Source organism: Microtus pennsylvanicus (genome assembly GCF_037038515.1).
Source record: "Microtus pennsylvanicus isolate mMicPen1 chromosome Y unlocalized genomic scaffold, mMicPen1.hap1 SUPER_Y_unloc_3, whole genome shotgun sequence".
Classification (NCBI taxonomy): domain Eukaryota; kingdom Metazoa; phylum Chordata; class Mammalia; order Rodentia; family Cricetidae; genus Microtus; species Microtus pennsylvanicus.
This window is the reverse complement of record NW_027460881.1, coordinates 2,273,398-2,287,994: the sequence shown is the minus strand read 5'-3', so window position 1 is coordinate 2,287,994 and position 14,597 is coordinate 2,273,398. Positions and strand designations below refer to the sequence as shown.

Here is a 14,597-nt window from a genome sequence, read left to right as displayed (position 1 = left end):
AGCCAAGATATTTTCTTTTGGTAAATATGTTTAGGAAGCAACTAGGACCTCTGTAGTCAAAGAAAGGTTTCTTTCAAATCTGCTCTGGGTCCAAAATTTATGTCGTTAACAGCTCCTATATTTGATAGCTGGGGGACGGTTAATGTCAGGTATTCTCCCCACTCTATCTTTGCTAAAAATGTCCAATTCCTCAGTCCAATTAAATGGCAAAGATCCTCTTTGTCCATATGTGTTTTAAAAGATAATTATTTCTAATAGTTGCTGTTGCACAGATTAATGTTTCTTTCTTTTGGCAGTTTGACCCACAGTACTCACTTCTCTAATGAAGATACAGAATATCTTTATGTAATCAACCTGGATCTGGATCAGGAGACACAATAGAGAGAGCCAGTGGACTGGGGTGCCATGACCTTGGGCAGGTGGTTATAGATCAGCCAACTAACCAGTAGCTTGAGTGGTAAGGAGAGGAGTGGCTGTTCTTTGAATTCTTTGCCATCTGTTCAGATATTTCTTTCTCACTTTAGGTATAGGCATAGCTTCCTCTCTCATTGATATAGTAAGTCAGGAAGTAGGTTTCTCAGTAGAGGTCAATTGCATTTTGCAGCAGGAATATGTCTCTGATACACATATACTGAGCTGTAGACAAGAGTTTGATAATTTTCCTATTAATTTCTTAAGAAAATATTACATTTAGGTATCCAAATCTATTCAGCCGTGCCTTTTTCACCTGCTCCAAAGTTATTCCTAAAAAGAGCCTTGACCTCACATCCTCACCTTCTTATCCTTGCAGGCACTTATGGTGGAGGAAACCACTTTGTGTCTGATTTAAACTGAAGAGTTCTTCCTATGCAGAGATTGGCAGCTATGAAGCCCAAGCACAGAAACAGAGCCAAGAGACAGTGGAACAGGAGTGCTGTGGCCTATCTCAGAAAGTCTCCCGCCATGATGAAGATGCCTCTTTGTATGAGTGGCATGCCACATCTCCAGAAGAAGAATGGGCCATCGCTCCAGAAGCAAAAACTTAGTAAGCCTTTTGAGGCCCTGGAGAATATTGTTGGCCGCAGAATTTCTCATGGCTGGAAGGAAGCCAATGAACCAGTCACCCATTGGAAAGCCATCATTCTAGATCAACTGCCAACATATCCCTCTCTCTATTTGTTGAAATATGATGGGATTGATTGTGTCTATGGCTTGGAGCTTCATAGTGATGAAAGGATTTTAAACCTGAAGATCCTGCCTAATAATGTGCCATTTCCTCAGGTGACAGACACTCATCTCTCAAACACCATAGTTGGCAGAGCAGTGAAACATACATTCATGGGCACAAATGGCTCTAAGAATGACTGGAACGGGAGGGTCCTAGAAGAGGTGCCAATCATGAAGACCTGGTTTTATATTACCTACAAGAAAGATCCGGTCTTGTACATTTACCACCTCCTGGATGACTACCTGGAAGGCAACCTCCACATCATGCCAGTCTCTAAGGTAGAGTGGAGTGGCGTGTGTACCGGCACAAAATAAAGGCAATGCAGATATCAAAGAATATTTACCAGTTTATTGTTAAACTTACTGAACCAAAGTTCCAGCGTAGCACAGGTAGCGAGGAACAAAAGGGGCGAGCCGCCTCTCTGCACACCCTTTATTGGCAGGGATTCTCCTGAGGCAAACCCCGCCCTCTAAAGGGAGCTGATTTAACCCCTTTATCTCCCCCTTTTGTCTAAATAAGACACAACTAAACCAAATATAACTATAACAATAATAAAAAATGATAAATATAACAAACAATATTGAGAGCAAAAGTTTTGCTAAAGAGTAACTACAATTAAATAATCTTCAACTCCATCAAAGATCTGAGAAGGGAGTAAATATTACTTAACAAAAAAGAGATATCCAAAATGTGCAACAAATGACAGAGACAACTGACTGCCTGGGCAATCACCCAAAATCTCGTTTGCAATGTTGAGTCAACCAACTTTGGCTAAGGCCTAACATAACTGACATACCATTCTCAAATGCAAGGAACTTTCTTAGGATTATCCTACCCTGTCTTGGCAAGATAAGATAATCCTGTTTATATCTTAGTCAGTAGTTGAGGTATGGGTTTTTCTTAACCCAAAGGCCAGTTCTGCCAGGAAGACAAGCTCCCAGTGGAGTGTGTTTGGTGCTCAACGTTCTCTAGGGAGTAGAGTGGTGTTGCCAGGAGTAAATTGTGTCTCGATGGCACAGAATTCTAGGTTAGATTAAAGGCCATTTTCTACAGCTCTTCAAAGCGGCTGAAGATTATTCTATCTATACTGAAAATAATCTCTATGTATCTAAAAAATCTGATTAACCTAAAAATAATATGACAAACATGTAATTCTCAATACCTATCTAATTTGAAAACTAAGGGAATAAACAATTGTGCAATGTATGAAGACAATGATCTTCACCTGTAAACAATGTCATTACTTATCAAATGTAAACAATGTTATTACATAAATAGTACCAGAGGTAGAAATGTACATTGTGATATGATAGATGTATCCATACAATATAAGCATACTCTTATACCAAAATAGAGGTAGGAACACTCACATTCAATATTCAATATATCAATATACAAGAAACAGTACCAACATAATTTTATAAAAACAGTAAGTCACAAATACCAATCATCCCATCAACCCAGTTAATCCCCCTATTTTTTTTATATATATCCCTAATTCCATACAATATGTCCCCATCCCCTCACCCCTAAACCAACCAGTAAAAGATGTCCCTAACCCTGTTGGCAAACTCTGTTGGGAGAGGGGACGTCGTCCTCTTAGATTGCTTTTAGCTGACATGGGGGCGACGTTCTTCTTAGGGGCCCCTGTGAAAGCAAACGATGGTAAAATTCCCAAATTAACCTTTGACTTAAGAAGACTATAACTAGTCTCTGTGTGTTTTGAGAAGGTCCGGCCAGAGCATTGTCAAAAATGTGCATCATATGAAATTGTCTCTTGCAATTGGTACCAAAAAACAGATCCAAAATTAGTGCTTAAAAAAAAAATTCATGACGTCATAAAAACCAGATTGAGTTGATGTTGTGGGGCCCCATCTTAATCCTGGAAACTTCAAAAATTACTGTAGGAAAATATGTTGCTTGTTATGGGAAATTTAAACATTAACAACAAGGACTTATACTGACATATAAAGAAAGACACAGATGTGAGGGAAGGCAAAGAAAGTTTATCAAGTATAAAATTATTCTTATTTTGTCCCATTTCATGGCTCCTGACCTGAGACAGAAACTTTGAAATATCTCTTATCAATAGGCTTGGAATTGAAGAAGGACTGAGCCATAGTCCAACTCCAAAACCAGCTCTACTCATTTATAAAGAAGTGTTGAATAAAACATATAAATATACATAAATATATATAAAACCAATACTTACGATACGTATAGAATTTTATTGTTGATGTTTAATGGGTCGTATCTATTTTCCATTCATCAGTAATTAAATATTCAGGGTCTCTCAAATTCTTTGGAGATGAATATTTTCCTGTGGAGATAAGAAAAGAACCCTGCCGCCATCCTACTAGTAATCCTTACCATCTGTATGTCGGTCATCCTTGTGAATGAATTGTTATTTATCTTTTCCAAGGATCTCCCAAATGGTGCACTCAAAAAAACTATTGAAATAAGTTGTGGTCACGTTCTCAGACATTATTTAGAAAAGAAAAAGTTCTCTTACCTGTAATAACTGGTTCGTGCCAGTGGTGGCGAAAGAGCACAGTTGAATCCACGTGTCCTAAATCTGAAATAAAAGGACTGAAAAACAAAATTGAAACAGACACCAGGCTGATAAGTATTTTTTGCCGGGGCTCTCAGGCCGCTGTCACGTGACCTGAGCGCTGGCGGCAGTGGGAGGGGGAGCTGACACAGGCAGCGCGCGCGCCGGCGGGCGGGCACGGGAAATCTGGCCGGGGCGGCTCGAAACAGAGGCTTAGGCGCTGTTAAAAAGGCTCTGTCTATATCAAACCCACTGTTTGGTACTCTAGCAAGCAGCAGGGAAAATCGAGTCGCTCAGAATCTCAGCCGTTTCAGTGTGCGCCCAGAGAGACCGCTGCAGCGGCTCCGGGTGCAAGAGACTCCAATTCGGGGCCGGTTCTCGGCAAAGCCCCACGGGGGAGGCGCCAGATGTATCGGCACAAAATAAAGGCAATGCAGATATCAAAGAATATTTACCAGTTTATTGTTAAACTTACTGAACCAAAGTTCCAGCATAGCACAGGTTGCGAGGAACAAAAGGGGCGAGCCGCCTCTCCGCGCACCATTTATTGGCAGGGATTCGCCTGTGGCAAACCCCGCCCTCTAAAGGGAGCTGATTTAACCCCTTTAGGCGTGGTCCCAGATGAGGTGCAGACCATAACGACCTGTTTCTACATTGTCAACGAGAATGATCCGGTCCTGTACCTTTACCACCATCATGATGATTCCATTGAAGGCAACCTCCACATCACGCCTGAATGTCCTCCAGTAGAGGTGATTTTGGAATTAGGCAGGGATTCCTTGGAGGGCAAAAGAGTGCAGTACAACAAAAAAGATGGAACCCAAGAGATAGGAAAAATTATTTGCCAAGTTCCCAACAAACCTTCTGTGTATTTCATCAAGTTTGATAATGACTTCCATATCTATGTCTATGATTTGGTGAAGATCTGTTAAAGTGAAATTCTCAAATTTTGAGGGGCAGACTTAATTCTCTCTTTGGGAATGTGTTTTTTCAGAGATACCTCAGGTCTTCTATGAATCCTGGTATCTTTTCCAATGGATTATTCTTTCTCAAAGAATAAAAATTTGTTAACATGTTGTGTTATTTGGTCAATGATGGATTGTGTTTGGTGGATGGGGCATCACAGAAATACATGCCTCAAAACAAAGCAGGATTTATGGTCTTTTCCCCTTGGAGAGTAAAGGACTGGGCATGCGTGGTGTGGTAAAGGACAAGATGGCTGTCAAGGAAGCAGTGGAGAGGGGACAAAAAGTTGTATGATCTCGGGGCGGTATGAAGCTTGAGGGAAAACCATGTCAAATGGAAAGATGTGACCGATATCAGCGTGAGGTATTGAGACGTAAGAGGATAAAGAGTAGATTAATCAGGAAGGGACACAAATGTATACTCAAAATCAGAGAAAATTAGGTTTCATTTGATGAATGGTTTAATTCGTACTGGCTGCAAAGGATGTTTGATCTCCACTAGAGCATGTTGCTTAGTGAAAAGTGTCTCCGCTCAGTGGCTCTTCTCCAGTAAGTTGGACATCAAGCTACCTACTTAGTTTTGCCAGAATTCTGTCTGCCACCTACTTTGTCATGCCTGGATTTGGTATGCCTTGAACTCTTATAGGTCTTATCCATGCCATCCAACCCTTGTCAGTTCATTTAAATAATTGTCCTGCCATATCTGGAAAACAGTGTTCCCTTTCATTGATCATGTTCTGTAGTACTTGGGCTATAAAACTCATGAACACACTCACCCACACACAGGATAACCATGTACATATGATGCCCACTAGTGTGTGACATGCACACATATGATGAATGCACCGAACTCCATAATATCAGTAAAGTAGGGAATCCATGATGCTAGGTGGAGTCTGGCAAAGAACCCACACACCCATCAAACCGCCAAATAGCAGTATGGTACTGATGTCTGACTCCCATCCTGTAAGGAACCTGCCATCCTGTAACTGGGCTATTTTTGGTTCCTTCATCTTCACAAACATGATTAAAATGTTAGAGTTGTCAAACTGGGAGTTAGGGTCCAGCATGTAGATCAGCTGTCCCAGGTCAGGTGATTTGGCTACAATTTGGGTGAGAAATTGTACCAGGGAATTCTGGTACACCCTCTCCTCTTCTTCTCCCTGTCCTCATCATCACTCTTGTGGGTGGGCCTGGAGCACAAAGAAGGTAAAATGAAATAAGCCTCCTCCTTAGTGGAAAACCTTGTCAATCCTTAATTTGACCTGACTCTCTGAGGGAATGCAGCACTTTTTTTCCTACTAGGTCTCCTCATTCATTGGTTCACTCATTTTTCCAAGGAATGATTGAATTCATCCATTCTTCCTTGTCTCTCTCTCTTCTTTCTTCCCTTCTTCCATTTCCCCCTTGATTGTAGAAATTTGAGCAGCAGGGCTGCATCCCCATGGGGCCGCCTTGTAAGGTTATGCTCCGAAAGAACAACACAAAACTATTCATTTCAACACTGCCTGCCCCATTATTATCAGCCTTTTAACCCATGTCTTATAATGTATGTTGCAGCACGAGGTGCACTTAGAAGGAAAGATTTAGCATGTCTGACCTGGTGGCTGGCTGTATCGCCATCTGCCTCAGAGTGCAGAGCTACCATTTCTGCCCATGGGAGAGGTGCATGGCATCTCTAAGCTCAATTCCTATTCCTCCCAGCATTCTCTAATATTTATTCCACCCACCTATGTTCTAACCTTTCAGGCCAAACAGTTTCTTTATTTAATTAACCAATGACCTATACTCCATCATTACTCCTATTTCTGTTTAAACAAGAACGGAATCTTTAACTTTAACATAGCAAAATTACATATAACAAAACAGTTATCAAGCAAGAATTACAGTTACAATATTTATATCTATTTTATCTTTTATCATAACAATGGAAAACTATAACTATCTATCTATTCTTCAACTCCATCAGAGACTCCAGAATAATACAGTATTACCTAAGCAAACAAAAAGTAAGCCATTTTCAAACTCTAGAAATGACAGAGACATCTCGCTGCCTGGACAGTCACCCAAAGTTCCTCTGTACCGTTGGTGTTTCCATCCTCAGCCTACAGGCCCATAGTTTCCAGCAGACATTTCCATGAAGCAGGAAATTTCAAAGGCAGTCACTATCTGCTTGTCTTGAAGAATGTTTTGCTGACCCTTTCCTGAATCAGGAACATGAAAAGATCATCTCACCTTTAGGCAAGTTCAGTAGTCCTCTCTCTGAGTGTTTTCTGTGTACAGTTTATGCAACAATCCAGGCAAGAGCAGTTTCTCCCCCAAAAGGCTATCAAACTCCATAAGGATCCTCTTTGATGCCCATCTTCTTCCTGAAGTAGATATGTGCTGCCAAGAGTAGAGTGTCTCACTGTCATGAAAAACCCTAAGGTACTAAAACATTAAATAGCCTATTTTGTAGTCTAGAGATATATGAATGATGCCTATCTAACTGAAATATATATATCTCTATGTAGCTAGAAAATCTAACTAACATGACTAAAAACTTGACTATTATTAATGATTATCCATTAATAACCTATATACATTATATTTTTCAATGAACTACACAATCACAATACCTTAATGAAGATCAAATATGCATATACATATAACAAAATTGACCTAAAATCTCTATCAGTAAAGCAAAATCTATACTAATGCAAATATTCATAGCTATATCACATCCCACTTTAAATGTAAAAGAACGTTTATAAGCCATATTGGGAACGTGGGTGCAGTTTTTTCTCTCCAAAATGCTTCCTGCTGAATGGTGGCATCATTATTGATTTATCTCAGTTGGCAGTTGAGCGAAGCAATTTTTTAAAGGTGTTCACAGCAACCTTTAAGTAGTGCGTGGTCCATCCTACCATATTAGGATAGAGGCATCCACAGACTATCACCCTCTGTGAAAACAAAATAGAAACTCCTTTCCAAAGCATCATGTCCTTAGATCCAAATTTCAAAGTCAAGGCATTTTCAAAATATCTATGTTGGATTATTTCAGCAGCTTTTATAAAGAAACATCTTTTAGCAGCTATTGCTACTGCCTCAAAATTCAAATGATTCAAAAAGAGCATAATAGCATACAATATCAAAATTCGCTGTGAATTTTCCATCTTTGTGTGCTTCAATTTAACCTCTATTTTGTTTATATTTCATTTTTATTTTTTGCCTTTTGAGACAGGTTCTCTGTATCTTTGACCTGGAATAACTCTGTATACCTGTCTGTCCTTGAAGTCTCAGAGATCTGCCTCTCTCTGCCTTTGAGGCATTGGGATTAAAGGTGTATGCTACTACACATTGAACTCACAAAGATCTGTTTGTCTCTGCCTTCAAGGCACTGGGATTAAAGGCGTGTGCTACCTCACCTTGAAGGTACAGAGGTCAATCTCCCTCTGCCTCCCATGTGTTGGGTTTACAGGTGTGTCCTACCACACCCAACAACTCTCTTTTTTTTTTTACTTTAAGAACTTCAAATTTTAGCCTGCACATATTTTTAACACACTGTAAATAATTTAAAAAATTTCTTTGTCTTTGAATCTCTCTTTACTCTATTTCTCTCTCTGTTTTTTCTGACCACATGAGTCTTTCATTTACCAAGCAATCTCAGTAGGACTAAAGCCGTGGCTTTGCTGGCCAGATGTAGCCCATTCCTTAGTTTTCCGCCATTCCAACCTTGTGGCTGAGGTACCGAACAGAGCCGCATTCAGTGCCACAAGTCTACAGTGTTTCAGGTCCTTGCCACCAAAGAGGCTGCAACAGACAACACTCAAGCCCTCTTTCTGTAGCTGGCCCTCCTTCCTCAAACAGTCAGAGTTTGCCCAGGCAGGATGGCCCAGAAAGCCGGCATTTTAAAACAACCCAGTTTTTTTTCCTGCTACCGCTGAAAACATACAAGCGTTCAGTTGGCTTTTATCAACACCATTTAAATGTTTTGTGGCAGGACCTCTTAAGGGCTGCAGGGTTTTGCAGCTGAAGCTGAGTCAGCAAGCCTCTTTTAGATGAGAGCCCTTGCTTTCTTCTAGCAAGCAGAGCAGACCGAGAAATCGCTGCTACCAAGAAAACATGCTTTACTCTTTCCCAAGCTTTCTCAGGCTTTCAGTGGATTCAGTTGTCCACAAGGCTGCAAGCCATTCTGTAGTTATTTGAGCAGCGAGGCTGTGTCCCCAGCACCACGGCCGCATGAAGGTTATGCCTGAAATAAATACACAATAACTGTATTCTTTTAAACACTGCTGGCCCATTAGATTCAGCATTTTAACCCATTTCTAATAATCAGTGTAGTATAACGAGGTGCACTTACCAGGAAAAATTCAGCATGTCTGACATGGTGGCTGGCTGCATCGACATCTGCCTCAGAGAGCAGAGCTATGGCATCTGCCAGGGAGAGGGGAGCATGGCTTCTCTGAGCTCACTACCTCTTCCTCCCGGCATTCTATTTTGTTTACTCCACCTACCTATGTTCTAACCTATCAGCTGATGCGGATTCTTTCTTTAATTAATCAATAAACTTCTTCTGTCACTTTATCCTTTCAACAGCTTGCCCATATAAATCTCCCATGTGTCTTCTCTTGTATAATCTTTCATTTGTAAAGAACTTGCACTCTCAGGGGAGGATTTTTCTGACATCTCTGTGGATGGAGATCATATGAGGAAGATCAGATGAGCAACCATGACAACTCTAATGCTGTAGAGTTAGGTGGACCAGAGATTGATGGCTGACATTCCTGTGCTATGCACCAGATGCCTCTGAACTCTGGCCTTGTTCACAGACAGGCAGACATCAAGTTGGTCACACATACTTAACTCATTCAGGTTCACATATACTGTAAATGGAGTTTTAATTTTTCACCTAAACTAATAAAAAAAACAAGATTAGGAGAAGAGAAGAGCTTGAAGTAAGGCCTCAAAATGGGTCATTTTGCAAAGGAAAGGTTACCTGCCTCAATGTATGCTGTCTCCCTTTCTCAGTCAAATCCATCCTTCCAGTGTCTACCTAACAGCTAACCATAGGATTGAACCCAACTGCCTTTGATTTCTTAAATAAGTGCTGTCCCCTTAAGGTCTCATAACAGCACAGGAAGGTTTGTAAGACTGTCCCAGCAACAATTTAAAGCAATTCTAGGACACCAAAGATGCAGCAAATTTGGTTACTTGGTAATATAGATCGTTCTGATGGGACAAAATAATTTAGAATTAAAAAAAATACAGATTGGTGTACTCACGATGAATTTATGTGATATGGCACACACAGGCTTCTGGTTCTGAATACTTCATGCTCGGTGTGTTTTGGAGATTGTCGTGACCCTGAACCTAGCTGGAGGCTTTGGGGCCTTGAAAGGACAACACTTAATATTTCAGGACATCCTTGTACTTGGTCCCCACTGTTTACTGATTTCCTTACAGAGAATGAGCAGCCATCTACTCCTGCTGCCATGCCTTCCCCACATGAACAGAGAGAAGACCCTATACACACAGGTCGCTTGTATCACATGTGAAGGCATAAGTCACAAAGAAACTCCCACAGCAGTTTAGAATTGCGATTAATAGAATGATTAGTTCTTGAAAGGGGAAAAACTTAGAGATCACAATCCCTGACAAAAGCCCTCTGCAGGATCAGAAAAGGAGCCTAGTATCCGGAAGGGAAGCTCAAGCAAGAGATCAAGCTGAAGGTAGAAGTTGCTTTTTAAAAGAGAGAGAGACCACAACTCAATGGGCTGGTATCTCAGGGCTATTCAGGAAACATCACAGAGAAAGGATCTGCTTCATGCATGAGAGGCACCGATGATTTCCCTTTAAGAAAAAAACCCATCAAAACTCCCAATAACATCATCAGCATTCAACAACATGTCTATGATTTCTTTGCCTTGCCTTTGATTGTGCAGTAAATGATGCTGATAGTTAATCTGTGCAATTAATGCAAATTTCCTTGTAACTGACTAGACAGAATTGACAGGTTATCTTAAACACAGCAGGGAGTCACTCTACGATGGAACTGGTTCATCATCACCTGTGTGACAGTGACATAATTAAGATATTTTCTTTGTCTATAAATCTCATTATGTTCAACATGATATGTTGTCATACAGATTTCTTAGGGTTTTGTCCCACTGGTGGTTTCCTTGGTATGCTTAGATAATTTTTGCCAGATCCAATCAGTTTTGCCATGCACTCTCAGTTCCACGTCACTGTGTTCCCCTTATGTTCCAGTCCAGGCATTTTAGACCTCTTGTAATTGTTGTAAGTGTATCTCATGTTCCACCTAAATGATTTAGGGTTTTATTTAGGCTGGGTTTTATCTTCCATCACTGAGTTCATTGACTTTCCTTGGGCGTAATTCCTGGGACACTGAGCCTAACTCCTGGGGGATTCCTCCAGTTATTTCTCCTTTCTTAGATAGTTTACACTCTCACTATTACTGTGAGAGTGTTTCTGTAGCAAATATTCTTCTCAAGATGAGAAGAAACTTCAATATTACAATCCATTTGTTATTGTGATTAAAATACACACACACAAACACACACAAGTTAATGCACATACACTGATGATATCTCAATTTATGGGGCCATTCTGGGGATGTCAAGATCGATATCTCTCGAGTGGTTCTCAGAAGGCCATAGGGTGACCCTCTCTAGGTACTTAAGCAGGGAGGAGAAGTTGACCGCACTGTGACATGTCCCTAGGAACTATGTGTGCCTTGTCCCATAGTCAGACTGATGACTGACTATCTTGAAAATCACCATGGAACTTTTGTTTGGCAAATGATGGAGATCAAGTCAGGGTCAAAATCAGAAAACTAGATGGAGCTTCCAAGCTCCAGTGGAAGAGCAGATGGATGGAGAAAAAGAGCAAGGAAGTCAGGAATATAAGGGCTTGGTCCACATTATGAGACACTGTGCCTGAACTAAGGGGATTTCAACTAATCCAGTGACCTGGGAATGAAAGAACATGGGATCAAACTGGAAGCTCTGAATGTGGCTGACAATTGGGGCAGACGGAGAAGCCAAAGATAATGGCACTTGCAATTGTCTGCATATCATACACTGGCTTTTTGTGATCATATTTTTTGTGGATGCATACCTTGCTAAATCTGGATGGATGAAGGGTGGGCTTGGACTTCCCACAGCTCAAAGTACCCTGCCCTCTATTTGGACTGGTGTTTGAGTGGAGAGGTTTATTTGCGGAGCAAGAAGAATGTGGGAGGAGGAAGAGAAGTGGAATGTTTGATAATTATTATTATGAAGTAATGGAAAAATCAATAGAAAATAACCAATGAGGACATTGGAGCTAGGAAAAAAAAACATTCATGTGAGTTGTTGACTCAGACCAAAAATTATTTTGCAGAAGAAAAAAAAAACACATAAAGGGGTTGAGTTACTTGGAAAATATGACTCAAGTAATTGGGAAGAAGATTGGGGTTTTTATTTTGGGTCTTCATGGGGCTGTATGAGCAGCATTTTAGGACCTGTATGCTGGATATTTCTGGGGGTTAGTAGGTAAGAAACCTGGCTAGGAGGAGTTTTATGACATAAGTAGAGCCTTGATGATGTCACGAAGCTTTGGTTGGGGGTGGCAACTCTGTTCCACATGAAGCACTAGTCTTCTGTGAAGGTGGGCTTACTATCTTCACGGTGGCTGAGGAGGTCAGTTCAGCTCTTGGGCTCCACAACTGTTCAACCAAATTTCCAGAAGTTGGAATCTAGAGAGCCAAGATATTTTCTTTTGGTAAATATGTTTAGGAAGCAACTAGGACCTCTGTAGTCAAAGAAAGGTTTCTTTCAAATCTGCTCTGGGTCCAAAATTTATGTCGTTAACAGCTCCTATATTTGATAGCTGGGGGACGGTTAATGTCAGGTATTCTCCCCACTCTATCTTTGCTAAAAATGTCCAATTCCTCAGTCCACTTAAATGGCAAAGATCCTCTTTTTCCATATGTGTTTTAAAAGATAATTATTTCTAATAGGTGCTGTTGCACAGATTAATGTTTCTTTCTTTTGGCAGTTTGACTCACAGTACTCACTTCTCTAATGAAGATACAGAATATCTTTATGTAATCAACCTGGATCTGGATCAGGAGACAGAATAGAGAGAGCCAGTGGACTGGAGTGCCATGACCTTGGGCAGGTGGTTATAGATCAGCCAACTAACCAGTAGCTTGAGTGGTAAGGAGAGGAGTGGCTGTTCTTTGAATTCTTTGCCATCTGTTCAGATATTTCTTTCTCACTTTAGGTATAGGCATAGCTTTGTCTCTCATTGATATAGTAAGTCAGGAGGTAGGTTTCTCAGTAGAGGTCAATTGCATTTTGCAGCAGGAATATGTCTCTGATACACATATACTGAGCTGTAGACAAGAGTTTGATAATTTTCCTATTAATTTCTTAAGAACATATTACATTTAGGTATCCAAATCTATTCAGCCCTGCCATTTTCACCTGCTCCAAAGTTATTCCTAAAAAGAGCCTTGACCTCACATCCTCACCTTCTTATCCTTGCAGGCACTTATGGTGGAGGAAACCACTTTGTGTCTGATTTAAACTGAAGAGTTCTTCCTATGCAGAGATTGGCAGCTATGAAGCCCAAGCACAGAAACAGAGCCAAGAGACAGTGGAACAGGAGTGCTGTGGCCTATCTCAGAATGTCTCCCGCCATGATGAAGATGCCTCTTAGTATGAGTGGCATGCCACCTCTCCAGAAGAAGAATGGGCCATCGCTCCAGAAGCAAAAACTTAGTAAGCCTTTTGAGGCCCTGGAGAATATTGTTGGCCGCAGAATTTCTCATGGCTGGAAGGAAGCCAATGAACCAGTCACCCATTGGAAAGCCATCATTCTAGATCAACTGCCAACATATCCCTCTCTCTATTTGTTGAAATATGATGGGATTGATTGTGTCTATGGCTTGGAGCTTCATAGTGATGAAAGGATTTTAAACCTGAAGATCCTGCCTAATAATGTGCCATTTCCTCAGGTGACAGACACTCATCTCTCAAACACCATAGTTGGCGGAGCAGTGAAACATACATTCATGGGCACAAATGGCTCTAAGAATGACTGGAACTGGATGGTCCTAGAGGAGGTGCCAATCACGAAGACCTGGCTTTATATTACCTACAAGAAAGATCCGGTCTTGTACATTTACCACCTCCTGGATGACTACCTGGAAGGCAACCTCCACATCATGCCAGGCTCTAAGGAAGAGTGGAGTGGCGTGGTCCCAGATGAGGTGCAGACCATAACGACCTGTTTCTACATTGTCAATGAGAATGATCCGGTCCTGTACCTTTACCACCATCATGATGATTCCATTGAAGGCAACCTCCACATCACGCCTGAATGTCCTCCAGTAGAGGTGACTTTGGAATTAGGCAGGGATTCCTTGGAGGGCAAAAGATTGCAGTATAACAAAAAAGATGGAACCCAAGGGATAGGTAAAATTATTTGCCAATTCCCAACAAACCTTCTGTGTATTTCATCAAGTTTGATAATGACTTCCATATCTATGTCTATGATTTGGTGAAGATCTGTTAAAGTAAAATTCTCAAATTTTGAGGGGCAGACTTAATTCTCTCCTTGGGAATGTGTTTTTTCAGAGATACCTCAGGTCTTCTATGAATCCTGGTATGTTTTCCAATGGATTATTCTTTCTCAAAGAACAAAAATTTGTTAACATGTTGTGTTATTTGGTCAATGATGGATTGTGTTTGGTGGATGGGGCATCACAGAAATACATGCCTCAAAACAAAGCAGGATTTATGGTCTTTTCCCCTTGGAGAGTAAAGGACTGGGGATGCGTGGTGTGGTAAAGGACAAGATGGCTGTCAAGGAAGCAGTGGAGAGG

The 14,597-nt window shown here is 40.9% G+C and overlaps 1 protein-coding gene across 1 annotated transcript; it reads left to right on the top strand.

The window, feature by feature from the left end:
• Positions 1-942: 942 nt before the first annotated feature.
• On the top strand, positions 943-14,287 carry LOC142842123 (spindlin-2-like). The gene is given in 5 exon segments (XM_075959046.1): positions 943-1,456; positions 4,473-4,675; positions 13,455-13,950; positions 14,089-14,208; positions 14,211-14,287. Coding segments are annotated over 5 exon segments (1,410 nt in total).
• The last annotated feature ends 310 nt before the right edge of the window (positions 14,288-14,597 follow it).